Genomic DNA, 19,214 nt, shown 5'->3' with positions numbered 1-19,214 from the left:
TTTAATTGATTTGTTGTTGGAGGTTTGCATGGCTGTGTGAATAACATGGGGGAGTCTGATTGTTTGCCCAACCGCATGGTGAGCAGTAAAACCTCAGTGTTTATATTATTAATCCTTTGCCATACTTCCTTGTCAAGAGCAAATTGGAACAATAACAATATGAAATCTTCTCTGCTTGCCACTAATCCCATCCAGTGAAGAGCGTAGGAATTTGCTATGGCATTAGATACTTCAAGATCACTTACAGGGCACAGTTCTGGCCACAGAGGGCAAGAGCTGTTCATCATCTGATCCTCCCTATTGTCAGGAAATCTTTATTCAATATTTTAACTATTTCTCTTTCTTTGTCATGCACACATAACTAGAGGTCTCAATACTCATTTTCAAAATGTAAAGATCAAGTGAAAACTTCATAAATCAAAAGAAATGGATATATTTGTAAATTTTTGTTGAAGATCCACAGTGGAAATAAATCAGTATATTCAAAGTTTGTATTCGTAATTGGAATTGTAATGAAAGCAAATCCAAAATCATGAAAGATCTTGGGAATATGCTGAACATTTATAACCCTGAAGTCATGATGTTACATTTATACCGAAAAAATCTCTCTATGAAGTGTGATTTAAAGTTTGTATTTAACGGCAGGTGACATTTTTAGGATATGAAAATACGGTAAGAATTGTGATTGTGGTTTGGTTTATTATTGTTTTTGTTTAAAAAGTCAATAAAAATGTTCTGATGTTACGTGTGAGCCATCATGTCAAAATAATAGCTCATGCGCATCATTTTTCATGGAGAGTGTTATGGTATTTAATCAATAATGTTCTATAGAGGGTCTTGTGAGATTGTATTGAAATAATTTGCATAATAGAAGTCAGTATTTCAGTATTTACACATAATATGAACTATTAAAACCATACCTGTAAAATTTTGTATATGATGATGACTTTCATCATACATCTACATGTACATTGTGCAAAAAGAAGGATATTTTTTGTGTACCTTATTTTGTGTGTCTATACCTCAAAGATCTTCAGTAGATGATTATCAAATATGGTATTTTATATTTCTGGCTCTTGGCTCTACAGAGCTGCCAGTCCTATTGAGCATGGTTTTCAGGGGAAAGTGGCACCAAATAGGATTTTCCCCAAGATAAAGGATTTTTTAAACTTGCAAGAATAATGATATTTAGAGTGTTTTTCAACATTAAAAACAAGGATTTTAGGCTTGAATGTAGGATGAAAAGAAAAGTAAGATACATGTATTTTTTACAATTGGGTTGGCAGCTCTGGCTCTAATGTGTAATGTAGGTGACAGTGCCTTGATTTTAATGTTATAACAGCAGTGAAATAAAAATATTGAAGCAAACCCACTGAAAACTGTTCTGTCTGAGTTCTATTATGTTTTAAAATGAGTTAATATGTTGGTTTTCCGTAGACTTACAAGTGATAGTGCATTTTAGTGAATGTGTAGTATATCCTTTATATTACAGGATCCTAGGAATGATAAGATCAGCTGTTCAAGTTGGGGTAGCCACATTTTCAAGTGAGCTATATTTCTAACTTGATCCCACTTTGACAATCATACTTTTGAAAGTATGAGGGTTAAAGGGGAAGTTCACCCTAACAAAAAGTTTGTTGTAATGATACCAGAAAAAAAAATTTGGCGGAGAAGGTACAGCCTTGTGTAACCCTGTGGTAACAAATCTCTATTCCTAATTTCATGGTCTTGTCAGTGGAATAACACTTAATAATATTTACTTTCTTTATAATGTTAGTGCTTTATACATTCAGATGGGTCCATGATGCATTGAAGCAACATCTCTAAGCACAAAAAGTTTGTTGAAAAAACAGCAAAATATTGGTGAGGAAAATCCATCAAAGATTTGAAAAGTTTGTATTTTGTGGGTATTCTTACAAATAACTTTCATCAGGGTGATCTTTCCCTTTAAGAGATCTATTATCAAACCAGTCGTAAGATATTGGCTTGCCTGCACACATGTCCTCCACACCCCTGTGGGCATTCCAGCAAGACAAGATCTTCCAAGCTCATATGCTATCGAACTAGCTTATAACTTTTACAAGTATCCAAATGGATACCGATTTCATTATTGGGAGAAAAATAGGAAATAAAGCATAGATTGCAAAGATGCCAAGTTCAACCCGTACCAGTTATGTGTGAGATTTTCTGTGACTAAGCGTGAGATAAAAATTGTTTATAATGTATATGGGGACAGGCATGTAAAGAAGATTTGAGGGGATGAGCGAGAGTCCCAAAGGCAGGAGTCTCTTACCAGTGTGTGAGATTGAAGCCTTGCCAAAGGACTTCGGTGTTGTGGTGGTACACACACAACCTCGTGATTACTGGCAGGAGTCCGACCACTGCACTACAAACACTTCCGTCTCTCAAAACTCACTTATTTCGGCAGATGTGTAGTGAGTGATTAAGTTATTGGATGAGCCCATAGGCGGCGGAAGCGGGGGGGACGTGTCCCTCCCTAAATTTTAGGTGGGGGGATGGTCCCCCCTTTAAAAAAAATTTTGATAACCTTTTTTTTTTTTTTTTTGCTTGTCACCTTTTTTTCCTGCGTCCCCCCCCCTAAAATTAAGGTTGATGACCTTTTTTTTTTTTCTTGTCAAAAAATTTTTGGTTCGCAACTCATAAAATTTAGGTTCAAAACCTTTTTGGGGGGCGCTTGTCAAATTTTTTACCTGTGTCCATCCCAAAATTTCAGGTGGACACCCCCTAAATTTTCTGGCTTCCGCCGCCAATAGATGAGCCTGCGCCTATGAATGCTTTTAACAGATATATGTCGCAATATAAATACTGTGGATCCCCAGTTGATCATCATCATCACTTCCACACTTTGATTTTAAAATTATTTAAGTGGGAGGCAAACGTTGTGAATTTAAAAAATAGACACAAATTTAAAATAGCCATTGATTGAATTTACCTTATACAATGGAGATATTTTTGTATGGGTTACTTTCCCGGGGGGGGGGGGGGGGGGCACTTGACCAAAAAAGTGATGGGGGTGTGCCGCGGGCAAGACAAAAAACGGGGGCCTTGGAGCGGGATTATTGTAAAAACCCAGAAGGAAAAACCAGTAAGACCAGTAACTTTTTTTTACTGGTTTCCAGTATAATTTTACTGGTTTCCAGTATATTTTTACTGGGCCAGTTGATTTTTAACTGGACCAGTAAAAATGAACTGGAGACCAGTTCAAGCAATTGCATTTTGGTTACTGGTCCAATAAATAATGACTTTCAAGTCAGATCATTTAACAAATTATGAAAAATGAATCTTGCAATTCAGAGAAAGTTATTGTCGTTATCATTTATCAGTGTTATGATCATTGCTCTTATGATTGTTACAATTATTATCATGATTATTATGATCATGGTTGTAATCATTCTCATTACTGTTATTATTGTTATTGATATTGTAACTATAATTATCAATATTATAATTATCAAGTATTGATATTATCATAAAATAATTATTTCCTCTAATTATGATTAAGATTTCTCTGATATATAGTCAACTGGTCTAAAGTAATTAAATGTTTGAAATTAAACTGGTCAAGACCAGTAATACCAGTAATTCTGATGATGCTGATCACGTGGTTTACCTCAGTCATTTGCATATTTCCTGTTTTTAAAGAAAAATCAGGATTTATAATGGAATATCCTTGCAATAATAGCACTCATCGTTGTTTGAAAACCTTCAAAATAAGTGTGTGAACTAATTCACAATGAAAATGTGTAATTTCATACATCATATTCAAAATAACAGCAGGAAGATTAATTTACTAACTATCTTTTCCATTACATTTCACTGGCCATGGTATATAACAAACCCAATGCATATTGATCCAGTAAGACCAGTACAAGGACCAGTTCAACCAGTTTGAGGACCAGATAGACCGGTATGAGGACCAGTGAGACCAGTATGAAGACCAGTGAGACCAATAACAACCACCAGAAACAACACCAGTATAAAATTCCAGTACTTCAAGACCAGTTTTGAACTGGACCAGTAAAATTTCAACTGGACCAGTATGACCAGTAAGACCAGTAAACCGATGTTCCAATTTCCAGAGTTACCAGTTAAAATTATACTGGTCTAACTGGTCCAGTGGAACTGGTTTTTCCTTCTGGGAAGGAGGGTCCTCGGAACGGGCTTCGGAACAACAAATGTTTGTGAAAACGGGGGCCCTTGGAACGGATCGTGAGCGCGTATGCATCCCTACGTGAGCGCGTATGCATCCCTGCATCATGCGTGCATGATGCAGCTAGCGCGGCCTCCGCCGGGGAGCTCTGCGGCCCCTTTTCACCAAAATTGCAGCTCATTCAACGCGAGCGGATTTCTCTCTTCGTTTTTCTCGATAAGAAGAAAATGCTATGCTTTTCTTTGTTCTTTTTCTCAACAAGGCAAAACCTTGGAACGGAAATTTGAGTGTAAAAACGGGGGTCCCCTCCGCGGCACATACCCACTATGCATTTTATACTGAGTGCCCTCCGGGGTTACTTTAACCTGAGATGTTCTATTTTTATACCTGTCTGAATAAAATAATTCAGTTTATTTCTATCTATTGGAATCAACATGAAACAGAAAATATTCATAAATTTGCATTTTGGTGTAATAGATCGAGCCACTCAACATAGAGATATGTTAGTGGGAGCAGGGCTGGCTTAGAGGAGTCGGGTATCCCATGCTGCAAAATTTTCCTGAAGAGAGAGTGAGAAGAGAGTTGGGGACGGCAAGTGAGGTATTAAACTAGAAAGCCAAAGAGCTGAATAATGAGAACTATTATAGAGAAGATGACTAGATGAAGGAGTGATAAAAGGGAACTTGTTAGAGTGTTGTTAAAGTGATGTGAGCATTTTTGTTTGAAAAATAGTAGAAAGATGTATCAAAACCATACCCCCCCCCCTTACATGCTCAGAGTTTTAGTAAATGGTCACTTTGGTGGTCCATTTAGGCTTTATGTTCATACAGTTATGTCCCATGCTTCGACCCGCAAAGGCTTAAGGGGACAAAACAAAATGAAATATCAGAGGGGTGGGGGAGAAACATAGGCGGATCCAGGGGGGCCCGGGCCCCCCCTATTGGCGGAGCAAAAAAGAAAAAAAGGAAAAAGAAAGGAAAAAAGAAAAGGAAGGGAAAAGAGAGGAGAAAGGAAGAAAGGCAAACGTAAGAGGAGGAACATGATTGAATAAAATAACATGAGGGGAAGACTTTGAAAATAATTTTTTGAAAAATCTTTTTGTTAGGATATAAAATTTTGAACTTTCATTATTTTGTTTGATTTACAAATTGATTTTAAAAAAGTGCTCTGTAAAAATGTTTGTGTTATGGTCTGAATATTATCATTTTCTGCTCGCGCTGCGCGCTCGCAAAATTTGATTTGTCAGGTACCTATTATTTTCCTGTATTCCATAAAGTTCTCAAAAAGTTCCCTACTCAGGTCAGATTGTCAAAACGTATCAGCTAGCGCTGCACGCTAGCATTTTGATTAGTGAGTTATGTATATCCATTATTAATTCTAAATCAAACTACTTTGATGACAGTTTATCAAAAATTTCGGCTCGCGATTTCTGCTCGAATTGATAGATATCATGCATCTTATTCATAATTACAAAAGTGCTTTAAATGACATTGTCCAGTTTTCAGGCCATAATATTAACAGATTTCGCGCTCTCATGCTTAGGAAGAGAAATAGGAAGATAGTCATCATTTTCATATGATGACATAATGCCCTTATAGAATGTCCCGGTCCTATGTAAAAACTCAAGGTAATAATAATAAAATACATCAGCTCTTTTTAACTGTGATCCATCACAATTCACAATTTTCCCACAAAGTGTTTGCAATACAGAGCTTAAATTGACCCTTTGTTAGATCGGAATATCATATATTTTTAGCTCGCGCTTTGCGCTCGCTTTATTGATTTTCATGATAAGAAAGGTACTTAGAATACCCAAATTCTAGGTCGAAATCTAAAACACACGTTAATTCAGATACGCAGATTGTTCTCTATTTAAATCATTATCCAGTTTCAGATCACAAAATCAAAAAGTGTCTGCTCGCGGATAAATAACTTATCCTTTTCATGATAAAACATGAATAGAGTGTCCAGAATTTTTCCGCTCGCGCTTCGCGCTCGCATCAATAAAGTTTAGTTTATATACTTAGAGTCCTTCCAAGATTACCAAAAGTGCTTAGCATTTCCATTATTCAGGTAAAAAAGGTCAAAATTTTTCAGCTCGCGCTTCGCGCTCGCAATATTTGAATGTTGAAATATGTAACATCTTCATGGCTAAATGCAAGCAGAACAGGTACAATTTTGAGCAATTCAAAACGTATACAAAATTTTTCTGCTCGCGCTCTCATTATTAATGTAAGGAAGATCCCCACTTACTCATGATTTACAAAAACTAATTGAATAGAGTGTCTTGTTCAGTAGGTCTAAATCTGGAAATTTTTTGCTCACGCTTCGTGCTCGCATGTTTGATTATATACCTATTCTGTTAAGTTACAAAACGTGCTAAGAATTTCAATTCCTTATGTAAAATTTTCAAAAAATTTCGGCTTGCGCTCGCATTATTTGATTTTTAAAAATGTGTAACGTCTTCATGACTAATTGCAAGCAAGTATTTAACAGTACCTTTTCCATCACTTCATTTCTGCTCACTCTTTACGTAATTATTAACTTGCATACACAGAATGTTCAAAATTTTAGGAAAAAGTACATAAGATTTCCAAAAAATTTAGCTCGCGCTTCGCGCTCGCATTATATAAATAAAGGTTGTGGCATTATACATTTGTGTCATAAGAATAAAGCTAAAAAGTGACCATTTGGACTACCCCTTCAAAGAAACAAAAAATCCTGGCAAAAATCATATTCGAGCGGCCGCCGGATCGGGGAAAATATGGCTGAAAAAATTCCGGGCCCCCTATTGGCGAAGGCTTGATCCGCCCCTGGAGAAAGACAGCGTTTGATATCAGTCCAGGTGAATGTGAAGAGCTTTCCCATGGTAGAGTGGCTGACGTTAATAGTGGCAAGCCGCGCGCCGTGACCCCACTGATCTCTCCCCTAAGGGTAGGGGAGAGATCAGTGCGTGACCCTCTGATATTTTTCTTTTGCAATTTTTATTTGCCCAATGCACACTACTATACTTTACACGTTATCAACAACAACAAAAATCCCAGGAAAATTTAGCTGTATCCTGAGCTTGTTTCCACTGATTGTTGGTAACTATAAGGTATATTTAAAGTATTTCAGCTGAATTTTATATGTATTTTATACTCTGATACTTTATGTGCTGTGAATGTGGTAGAAGTTGTGAAACAGACTGGAAACTAGACCTCAAACCAACCGTGTAAAAATGTAAGGGCGAGCTACATTACATGATGATGTATCCGCATATTAACGTAGCGTAGCAGCCGCCGCGGTGAGGTTCGCCCCGGCCCCGGCGGTCGGGGCGGCGTGGCGCGCGAAAATGAGACCAAAACCGCTCAGTCCAGCACTTTGCAGAGACTTGCTATGGAATTTCGAACTAGCCAGGGGCCTGTTGCATGACATGGTCTTTCGTAGAACCATTCTACGTAAGAACGAGATATCGCTCAACTGTTTCACAAAGCCGATTTGGACGATACGAAGAATGGTCCTTGGAAAGACACCTCCAGACATGTCCTACGTAGGCATGATCTTCTTTGCACACCGCCCGCCACCGTCGGCATTGAGAGAAAATGCGTTTACGGCAGGCCACACTGACATATCACCTTTAAACATTTTTTAGGGGGTCGGATGATGCATTTTATCTGGAATGGCGCCAAGTTATTCTTTGTGTGGGGGCTAGTTGTCATCAATAATTTCAGGTCGACAGGACGACCAAAAACGGATGTAATTTTAATTTCTCCGGGGGTAATGTAGGCCCAAATATTATATTTAAATATATTTTCTTTTATTCTCCCTCCGTCCTATCCCCACCCCTTTTCCATTGAAAAAAAAAGAAAATAAACTTGAACTATCGAAATGGGCGGCACTGCACTATCTCTCTGACCACTCATGCTTTCTCATACATTGTAGACAATTAAACAACGTGAAAACAAACTAGTTTATTTAAAAGAAATTATGTAAGGAAAAAACGTATTTATAACGTTCAGCAAAAAAAAAAGAACAATACAGAACTAAGATGTTAAATATGCTAAATCATTTATTTATTTTTATTTCATTTTCATTATTTTTTTATGAGATTGATTTTAATCAATGAAAATTAATTCTTGGATTTGGGATACAGTGATACAAAAAAACTATCGGCAGTAACAAAAAAAATGAATTTAAGATACAGATTAGACCTACAGCTTACGAATCCATCACAATAATTACAAATGAAGATAAGTTCATCAAAGAAAAGATTATGGAAAGTCCATGCGAATAGGCGCATTTTAAATCATAGGGTAAGCCCCTTTCGGCTCTTATGTCATGTTAAAAGAATTGAAATGTTGAACATATATATTTTGTATATTCTTAAATCTTATTCTAGTAAACCTCCATAAATTAAGTGATCAACTTAAAATATGACCAACGTTTTAACGGTTTATGATCGTTGTAATTTTTAGCATAGTATTTTTTCCATTGCGGATTGCACAACCTTTTCTATGTTTTAATTATTATTGCAAAGCACGACTTTATTCACTTGGACATGTTTGCAGCAAAGTTCATGTTCCTTGTCTTCGATTACTTATCATGCAACTGAGGTACGTTTATACTCTAAACACTCACATTTGTATTTCTTGCGTTATATCTGACATCTAAAATAAATAAATTTGATTTTTCACACGCAGCCTCTCATATTTTCCTTTTTAGTCTCATACAATCAGACACTGTTGATTTTGTTTACTCCATTCAAACCCTATTTCTACCTCAACAAATAACATATTAACGCATAATTTGAAAAATTATCACTGTATATAAGTATTCTATAAAAATACAGAATATTGAACAATAAAATGTCGAAATTACTTAGTTAAATCAATTTTTATATCGGACAAGGGTCTCTTTCGTTGAAATATCAATGAAAGGTGTCTCTAAAAGGACACCGTGTTAAAAAGAAGGGAAATAATGAAAATTTCGATTTTATTCAGTTATTTTTGTGAATCTTCAAAGTTTTTTCTCTTTTTACCTCATAAAGTAAGCTCCATACATCAATTCTACAATCAGTAATAAATAAAACATCATTTGATCTCCTTTTATTGAAATAAATGATTTTATGAAAAGTCGTAATTCCGAAATAAAAGGTTCAGGTGACGATGAAGACTAAATATTTTTTCGATAGTATCGATATCAAACGATGTCGCGGACTTGGAAGAAGAATTTGCCTTCGTGAAACAGAAAGCGCTGATTTGTCGCCAATCTTCCTATCTCGGAAGAATGGTCCTAGGACGTTCCTACGTATCGCTCATCTCGTCATGCAACAGGCCCCAGGCGGCTTCTAGAGAGTAAAAATCGGCCTTATCGTCATCCAAGTCACTGGGGACAAACTTGAGACACACCTCAAATATCAGCAATCTTTCAATAGAATCCACGGTTGGAAGATTTTCAAAAGAAATCTATTGTTCGCGATGCGAAACGGTGCGAAGCTTCTCACTGAGCGGGGACTTCCTTCCACCACACGTTTTCCCATTGACACAATAACAACTGACTCGGACACTTTTTCAAACGACAAAAATAGTCTCTTTCTTTTCACTCCTGTGGCGGTATATTCTTCCAAGTTGATGAAACAATGATCAAAACACTAAATAAGACAAAATTAATAACACTAAAAACACTATTTAACTGTCTAAATACTCCTCGTGATCCGAGTCCCCTTCCCGTGTTGAGTTCGTCTAATTTCCCATAGGAGGGGACTTGGATAACGAGGAGTACTATTAGTCGTTATCCAAGTCCCCTCCTAATATGGGAAATAGGACGAACTCAACACGGGAAGGGGACTCGGATCACGAGGAGTATTTAGACAGTTAAATAGTGTTTTTAATGTGATTTTCATTGATTTTAATGATTCTTATTATCGAAAATATTCATTAATCATGTCTATTAAACTGTCTAAAAGTGGCAGAGTGGTTTTGAAGAGGAGGGAAATGAGGGGTAGATGAATATCAACGGGTTAATTGCCGTTTTGTATTTTTAGGAGAGGGGACTTGGATCACGAGTAATAGTACTCCTCGTTATCCAAGTCCCCTCCTATGGGAAATTGGACGAACTCAACACGGGAAGGGGACTCGGATCACAAGGAGTATTTAGACAGTTAAATAGTGTTTTTAATGTGATTTTCATTGATTTTAATGATTCTTATTATCGAAAATATTCATTAATCATGTCTATTAAACTGTCTAAAAGTGGCAGAGTGGTTTTGAAGAGGAGGGAAATGAGGGGTAGATGAATATCAACGGGTTAATTGCCGTTTTGTATTTTTAGGAGAGGGGACTTGGATCACGAGGAGTATTTAGACAGTTAAATAGTGTTTTTAATGTGATTTTCATTGATTTTAATGATTCTTATTATCAAAAATATTCATTAATCATGTCTATTACACTGTCTAAAAGTGGCAGAGTGGTTTTGAAGAGGAGGGAAATGAGGGGTAGATGAATATCAACGGGTTAATTGCCGTTTTGTATAAGGAGAGGGGACTTGGATCACGAGGAGTAGTATATACTGTTTTAATTCAATTCTATCGATCTTAATAATTCATCATCGAAAATCAACAAGTGACTTAGTAGTTTAATTCGGATGAAGGGGGACTTGAATCACGAGGAGTAATTATACAGATATTCTTTTTACCTGACGACATAAAGCAATGGAGACAGTTCAGAGGGAGATATGCAATTTGATTTATTTAGTAAAAACGTGATAGACGAAATAAAGCATAATCATGACAAACATATATTGAGATTTATTTATATAGCATAATTAAAAAGTACGACGAAATGAAGCTATATACTGAAAAGAAGTCGATGCAATTCTGATTTATTTAGTAAATTAGGGATAAACGAAATAAAGCAATGCCTGAAGAGGGATATACTCGGGGCCGATTTATTTAGTAGATAGAAATGTAAACGAAATAAAGCAAATTTGATAGTGTGAGAAACATAAAAAGATGAATATAATCCTGATTTATGTATATGAAAAGTACTAGTTTACGAAATAAAGCAATGGAGATTGAAAAGAAATAGATGCAATTCTGATTTATTTAGTAAATCATGAATAGACGAAATAAACCAATGGAGACTGAAGAGGGATAGGGACTATTGATTTATTTAGTAAAAACACAGACGAAATAAAGCAATTTTTTAGTGAAAAACATAAAAAAAGATGAATATAATCATGATTTATTTATATGAAAAGTGCTAGTTTACGAAACAAAGCAATATAGAGATTGAAAAGAGGATTCAATTCTGATTTATTTAGTAAATTAGGAATCAACGAAATAAAGCAATTGAGACTGAAGAGGGATATACTCGGGGCCGATTTATTTAGTAAAAATGTAAACGAAATAAAGCAAATTTCATAGTGAGAAACATAAAAAGATGAATATAATCATGATTTATTTATATGAAAAGTACTAATTTACGAACTAAAGCAATAGAGATTGAAAAGAAGCAGATGCAATTCTGATTTATTACGCCAATAAAGTAAAGATTGTAGAACGCCGCTTACTCGGCGCTCTACAATCTTTGGTTGAGACTGAAAAGAGACAAGTCACACACAACTAGGAGGTGGTGGGTTGGCAGAAACAGGTAGGACATGTTTTACGTTGTAAAAAATTGTCCGTGGATCCGAGTCACCGGGGACTTGGATCACGATAATGCCTAAAAATCATTTACTAACGTAAGGTTACTCTCATACGAAGCCAGGTCTTCCTTCTCATTGACCCACACGACGGAAGCCGAAACCTGAAACTTTCACCCCCGAGAAGAGATTTCTACTTTCCTTAGTCTTTAGAAAAGATCTAGGCCTAGCCCTAAATCATGTACATGGGATAAAACTTCATTTCCGACATTTCTACGCTCTCGTTTTTAATGTTATTTTTTAACAAGAATTCATAAAAAAAATGAGATAAATATTGTGAAAAGACGGAAGAGACTTGCCCGATGTTTACGCCGCCATCTTGCTTCCTATTTTTCTTCGCCAACGTTACACGACGCACGCGTCTGTAACGGCAAATAACAATGAAACAATAATTTTTGTGTGTGACAAATTACATCATGATTCCAGACACGCACCGCACGGGTGAAGATATTTTTTATTAATAATGACATAAGAGTTTGTGTGATTATTCTTCATAATCATATTCATAGTCATCATGGTCATAGACCTCATAATGCGTAAATTCTAAGTTTTTGTTTGCTTTTTAAAATTTTTCATATCAAATTGTAGCAGATGTTATTTGTGTTTGCTAACTTATTTTATTTTTGCTTGTTAGCTGCATGGGCTCATGTTCCAACTCTTTCCAATGTTGTGCTTGTTCGTATCATGACGCTCATCAAGTTTCATTGATGCGCTGTCGATCGTCGATGGCAATATACACACGTTAAACCTCGCACATGTTATACCTTGAGTCTAGCCATCGACGATCACCCACAATACACCACACCTCAACATTCGATTGAGGGCGCAGACAAGATTGCAATTTGGCAAATCAGGCCCGTATTTCCGTCAGAAAATATCAATATTAACCCAAAACTATATAATTGACATTTATTTTAAGCATTTTCTGTCATATTAGAGATAAATACGGTACATGTTAAAGTTTGATTTTTTCAACTTATTTTTGCAATCTTGTTCCATGCATTGCTCTCTGAAATTGAACTGTGGAAGTCTAACAGTACAAAATTGTTTTCGTATGCAGTAATATGCACATCCGGAATCATGATATTGTCCTGTAATTCAATACGTGACCATACAAGTAGTTGGGTGTGATCGTTGACTCAGTGGCGTTGCTCATCTAAACTTGCTGTAGGCCCATGCCCCCCTTTAGAGAGGAACAACGCACAAACAATATTTTTAATGGTAATATGGCGGAATATGTCATGAATGCATAGTCTAGTGCCATGGCACTAGACTACAGTAGTGCAAGTGAGAACCTTTTTTTTTGCATTCCCCTGGAACTAAACAGGACCTCGATTTGGTACCAGTGAACTGAATTAAGTCAAGACTTTTATTTTTGCTTGTCAAAATTTTTCTTTACAAAATACACCCCACCCCCCTTTGGTAATCTTGGATCCGCCCCTGGCTGTGCTTACCTTAAATATAGCTGCTGCGGTTTTCCCCAATTTTAAAAAAGTGACTAGCTTTAACAGTAGGGGAGCAGAGCCAGAATCACAGGCACTTGTTTAGAATCTATGTGTATTCACTTGAAAAGCCTGTGAATTAGCAAGTTTTATTCTGACTGCGGACGGGCATTTCATTAGACCCAAACTTTCCTGAAATGGCACTATGGAAGGAGAGCATTAGATCCAAAATTGATTAATTACCAGTATAGAGGAAATTCTGATGGTTTTTGTTAAAAAATGTGTAGACATAGTTGATCAATCCTGCAAATATATAGTACGTGCATATTACTTGTGCATATATGGGGAATTTAAACTAATATATTCATAGCAAATGTAAGCAACACATCTGATGTGGAAAAACCACAAACTCACAAAGTACAAACAATGCAATTAAACTATGCTTATTATAATGTGAGACAAAATTTGTCATAGCTATGCCTACATGTATCAAACACCTGTTTACAGTATCCTGTTAACGTTATATTTTTTCATTTGTCTTATGATTTTTATACATGTAGGTGTAGAGAGCATTGCAGCTTCAGCTACAAGTGCTTCTTCCCCCTTACCAGTTGGATAGACCTGTGTTTTTTCCAAATCAAGGAATCTTCAGTTGATAGAGCATCTGGAGACAGAATGGCCCTTGTGCCGAAGAAATGTGGAATAAGGGTGGATCCGCCAACCCTCATTGTGACGTACATCGATGAACGGTCGGGGAAGAAACGCCAGAGGTCATTGCCACTTCGTAAATTCACCAAGCAGTCCAACGTCGACGACGCCATTCAGGATCTGAAGTTCAAGCCCAAGCACCGGGAGCTGATTGAACAGATCAACCGACGGCAGCTGGAGAAGCTTCTCAGGGTCATCCAAGAGCGGCAGGATGGTAGAAGGCTCGATGACGCCATCAAGAAGGTGGAGAAAGAGATGGAGATTGTCATTGACCCAAATGAGAACCTCAACACCTTGGATGACAGGGCCCTCAGCGAGAAGAAGGCGATCATGGATGAGACCTTTGAGAAGAACCGTAAGAAGCCTGGTGATCCTGGATTCCAGTATGAAGTTGAGATTGACTTTGAGAAGGAAGGTCCACCGATTGAATCAAGTGGCTGGGATTCTGAAGAAGACTCAGATCCGTTGTTTTAGGAACAAGTGGTCAAAGACTCCCTGCTCTGTGAAAACTTGTCAATCAATAGAAGATTTTTATTTGAATAGAGAGCAGGCGCGTAGCCAGGGGGGGGCGGTGGGGGCGGTCGCCCCCCCCAAAACGTCCCCAAAAAGAAAAAAAAAGAAGGGAAAAAAGAGAGGAGAAAAGGAAAAGGGAAGGGAGGAAAGGGAAGAAAGGTAGCTTTGTGTTTTTTTCTTTTTATTCTTTATTTTTTTTCTCAAAAGAGAAACTCCTTCACTCTTCTTGCTCTAAATTCATATATGAATTTTGCTTCCGCGCTGCGCGCGGTTAAATGACAATATTGAAGTTCTCCATTGTTCCCCCACCTTTTCTCTAACCCTGTTTTTCCACCTCAGCTATGTGCTTCTTGCCAGTTAAAGTTAAAATTGTATACATTAGGGCATGAATTTGAGTAAGGTTAGGCCGAAGTAAATATATGAAGTTATCTTTTTTTTCCAATTGATCGCGCAACTTCTGGTCTGGTCGGCTCCGAGCGGGTAAAATCTTTATATCAGTTTCTGCCGTCACCTCCATAAAGTCAGCTTCTCTCGCTTTTCAGCTCATTACTATAAACAACCATAATTTGGGGGCAAACAGGTTCCTAATTTAAAAAGAGGAAGGTATGGAATTCGTGTCGTATTAAATAAAAAAGTACAATATTTGTATTAAACTTCATGTCATTTCCCTGTATACATTCATCTCCTGTCCTGTTTTGCGCCCTCAGTTTGAAATTTTGAATGACACTTAAGTTTCTTTATATTCAAAATGAAGCGCTTCAGGATAAGTCAAAAAAATAATCATCCTTTATTATATAGATAGATAATTTCAATAAATCACAGAAGTTTCAACTTTATGCGCACTATTTTCCTTGTAATGAAGTTCAATAATCTTAGAAAATCAATTGAATTAGAGACGATTGGGTATTAGAGATATCTACATTTGATGAAACGTCCGCCCTTTGAAATTTCAGAGTTTCATTGCTCTGCGCGGGGAGGAATATCTTTCTCTACCAATCTTCTCTTCTGTTTTGCGAGTTAAAAATATGCACTGATGCTAAATTGTTAAATCAAATCTGATCTTTCCAAAGAAAGTTTCAATATATCTTTGAGAATACCCTTTTCTCGGGACCCTTTTTATGGCAAGAAAAATTGATAAAACACTTTAGCTTCCGCGCTTCGCGCGGAGTTATTATCATTTTAATTTCCTCCATTGTATACCTCTTTTGTGCGTTCACAATCACTTTTGAAAACAAGGTTCAAAATCAACCGAATTGGAGGTACTAGAGACAAGAGAAACGGCTCCTTTTCATTTTAATTTATGAAACACTAAAAGCTTCGCGCTTCGCGCGGGAGGGGGAAGCTCCCCCTCCCTGCACCCACCCCATAGGGAGCGCGCTTCGCGCGCTCTGTAAGTGTTGGCACGCTTTGCGTGCATTTACCGCCCCCTCCAAAATGAAATCCTGGCTACGCGGTTGATAGAGAGTAAATGTATTATACTTGGATATATTTCAGTAAAGGACATAGAAGCTTTGCTAATTGCTGACTGTATTCAGGCCGATTGTATTCAGAAACGAAGCATTTCAAAATCAATGGTGCTTGCTACTTTTAATGTATTCATCGCTGATGATGGCACTACTGTATGTTACATTATACCATGTCATTTTATCCACAGTGGTCTATATTCTGAAACCTTCCATTGCCATAAAGTTAGACTTACATCTTGGTTGAGCTGAAGGTCAGAATACAGGCCGGTGTTTTAAGCCCCTACGCAAAGAAATTATGCTGGTATATTCCGATGGTCACACAATTTTGTAATTAATCTGTTTACACAGACTTCTGCTAATTTATCAGTTATTGATTCATGTCATGCATAATTTTGTTAGAACTTTTAGCCTCTTTTGACGTATTAATTATCTGATAAACCTTTAAAATTCATGTACGTGGATTATCAAATATATTCTGTCTTTTGCTTTGGGCGTCTATTTCATTCCTTAGTTGTGTCATCAGAAATTTTGAATTGTCATAAATTATAACGCTGTTACTGAACTTCATTGTTCTACATTTTGGAGAACTTTACCTCCCCTTGGCAGGTTACAAATTATTTATGACCCTGTGGCATAACTTTGCCATGCAAACAGGATGCAAAAAACTCCTTTTATTCATGTTCCATGGTGCATCGATTTGCGATTTTGTTTTGATAATTTATATGCTGCATATTTTTATATTTTTTTTATACCTATCTTCTAAACTTGTGTGATTACATGTAATATATATCCCAAATTAATCATTTGCCTAGCTTGTTTTCAGCATGTCATATTCAGTATAATACAAAAATGTGTCCACAATTTACTGCAGCACATGAAGATAATACCACTGAAGACATAAAAAGATGTCATACATGTACATGTAAATAGGGTTGTCTTCAGTTTCTTTTTTGTACTGTTAATTTCATCATAAATTCAAACATGATTACAGAAGTAACAAAGTTGGTTGCAAATATACGGTGGTGCTCAAAAAGTTGTTGGACATGTACCAGAAAATGAACATATATTTAAATTGTTCACGTTCTGCCATTTTTAAAGAAAATTAATTGTGAAGTCAGGTGATAAAAAATATTGTACTGTACATCCAATAGTGTATGTACATGTACATGAATCTGTGGGCTCATTACCGGACATTGTAGTGTTGTTTACACTCAGCACTCGGCATGAAGGAGTGTGTATTGTGGTGCGGTTTACCATTACTTTTGAACAACGTGTACAGTATTTATTGCAAGTAAAACACCCCCAAATGTGGCCATCCTTTGGCATACAGCCTACACGTAGGTGTGATAATGTAGCATATTGAGTCAGAATGTAATATCATTGTTAATTTCAATGTAAACAGCCTCATTGAATAGTGTTCTAAGTACATGCATTCCCATCAATTTTTGTTGTTGTTGATAATAACAGAACTTTTATATATATATTGAGCTACAATTTATTTTTGTACTTTCAATTCAATGATTTATTTGAAATGCCATTTTAACTAAATTGCATATTTCTTTTTTCTATTAATTTCTCCGTATTCACAGTGTTCAAATTTAATTTGAGGATTGATGAGTTTGGAATTTCCAGATGAGGGACATGTTGCAGGAAATATTATGTACAATCAAATTCAACTAAAAAAAAATAAACAACATCTTGATTTACAAGTAATACTGTACATGCAAGAATTGCACATTGTGGATCAGTTTGATATTTACATTTTTTAAAGCATACATCTAATTCTTTCGCAAAGAGCCCCAGCGTATATTTGATATTGATGAAGACATTCAAAGCACACTCACAAAGTCAATTTGATTTAGTCTAGTTCAGAATGCAAACAAAAAGAAATTTGATAAATGGGTAACTGCACACTGATTTGCTTAATTATGCAAGGTTGTACACTTTAAATATTTAACTTTCATGTAATATGCACAATGTACAGTTATGTGTAAAAAGTTACTTTTTCTTTGAAAAAAAAAGAAAATCAGAAGTCAAAGAGGTACACAAACTATGTGTAAAAATGTAAGGTTGATCACAATAATTTACAACCATATAGTGCAATATTTAATGTTGGATGACTGATGATGCAGTGTATGTACAGTACATAAACATGTATCATGCAGAGCTGCCAAGTAGTACTGATTTTCAGTATTTATTACTGAAAAGTGAGAAGAATACTGATAGTTTCATGGAAAATACTGATTACTAAAGTTTCAGTTGTATGTGCGGTCCTATGGTATTTTTTTTAAATACCGATTTTCAGCTTCAAAAATACTGAAATGTTCCTTTTCAGGTTGGCAGCTCTGTGTATGATATTTAATGTCTATTGTCCTATGTGTTTTTTCTTTGCATCCATAGCAATGTTTGAAAATATATATACATTTGTGTAAGTATAACCTCATGGTGCCCAATGTATTAGTAGAACCTACATTTTTTGCAGTATGTGCTCAGGGCACATCTGCACTAGTATACGAGGTCAATTCTGTCCAATCCTTTGACAGTGGACAATGTTATACTTTGTTTTTCAACAAATGTATACAATACATTAGTTGTAATTGTTTCTTGAATATGAGTTGGCATAAGGGCAAGTCCAAGAAAAGGTCACCCTAGAAGGCAAAATTTCATCTTTAATTTAAGAAGTTATCTATGGTGGGGTAAGAAAGCCCAAATGTTGAATTTTAAAATTTCATTAAGAAAAATTTGATAATATGCATATTTATGCTAATTTGGGGCACCTAATTTGCATAATTGGTAAAATGGGCGTTACGTATGGGACAATTATAAAAACTCATAGAAAATGAAAAGAAAACTTGTGAGATTTAGTCATAGGTGGGACATGGACCCCCTAACATCTTATTACTTTTGGGGGAAAAAAAGTGGTGTCATCTAATTAATTATGCAAATTAGGTCTTGTCCAAGGATGGAATGTCCCATACGTAACATTTTGAGGACGTTTTTTAAGTTATTTCTCATAATACAATACTTGTATTGTTGCATCTCTGGGACGTTCTAATTTATAAAGTATGAAAATGTTATACCCAAAAAAGTTTCAAAAATAGAGTTCACCTTTTAATTAAAAGTTAATTGAAAAATTGTTACGTATGGGACAACATGTTACGTATGGGACATTTACACACAATGTCAATGGGGAGATTTGTGTACAAAGTGAATGGAGAAAAACAAATTTCA

At 36.1% G+C, this 19,214-nt stretch overlaps 1 protein-coding gene and 1 long non-coding RNA gene across 4 annotated transcripts; one reads left to right on the top strand and one right to left on the bottom strand.

The window, feature by feature from the left end:
• Nucleotides 1-7,158: 7,158 nt before the first annotated feature.
• On the top strand, nt 7,159-18,192 carry LOC121429739 (centrosomal protein of 19 kDa-like). Of its 3 annotated transcripts, none has more exons than XR_005971962.1 (3): nt 7,159-7,268; nt 13,857-14,543; nt 15,975-18,192. XR_005971962.1 is itself a non-coding variant. In XM_041626940.1 (2 exons), exon 2 carries the CDS (start codon nt 13,972-13,974, stop codon nt 14,476-14,478), a length of 507 nt encoding a protein of 168 aa, XP_041482874.1. In that variant the 5' UTR covers nt 7,159-7,268; nt 13,857-13,971; the 3' UTR covers nt 14,479-14,549. The 3 variants fall into 3 exon arrangements, 1 of the variants encoding a protein (XP_041482874.1); XR_005971963.1 differs by having other exon boundaries at nt 7,178-7,257; XM_041626940.1 differs by lacking the exon at nt 15,975-18,192 and having other exon boundaries at nt 13,857-14,549.
• Nucleotides 18,193-18,294: 102 nt separating this feature from the next.
• Nucleotides 18,295-18,601, bottom strand: LOC121429740. Its single transcript, XR_005971964.1, has 2 exons — nt 18,498-18,601; nt 18,295-18,422 (listed from the first exon to the last, which is right to left on the bottom strand). It is a non-coding gene; the product is annotated as an uncharacterized LOC121429740 (long non-coding RNA).
• Between the last annotated feature and the right edge of the window lie 613 nt (nt 18,602-19,214).

This window comes from Lytechinus variegatus, chromosome 16 (assembly GCF_018143015.1).
Source record: "Lytechinus variegatus isolate NC3 chromosome 16, Lvar_3.0, whole genome shotgun sequence".
NCBI classification, from domain to species: Eukaryota; Metazoa; Echinodermata; class Echinoidea; order Temnopleuroida; family Toxopneustidae; genus Lytechinus; species Lytechinus variegatus.
The sequence above is the reverse complement of the archived record's forward strand: the minus strand, read 5'-3'. Positions and strand labels throughout refer to the sequence as shown.

What these genes read in the sequence shown, in the direction of transcription:
- LOC121429739 (XM_041626940.1), top strand. Translation starts at nt 13,972, where the DNA reads ATGGCCCTTGTGCCGAAGAAATGTGGAATAAGGGTGGATCCGCCAACC.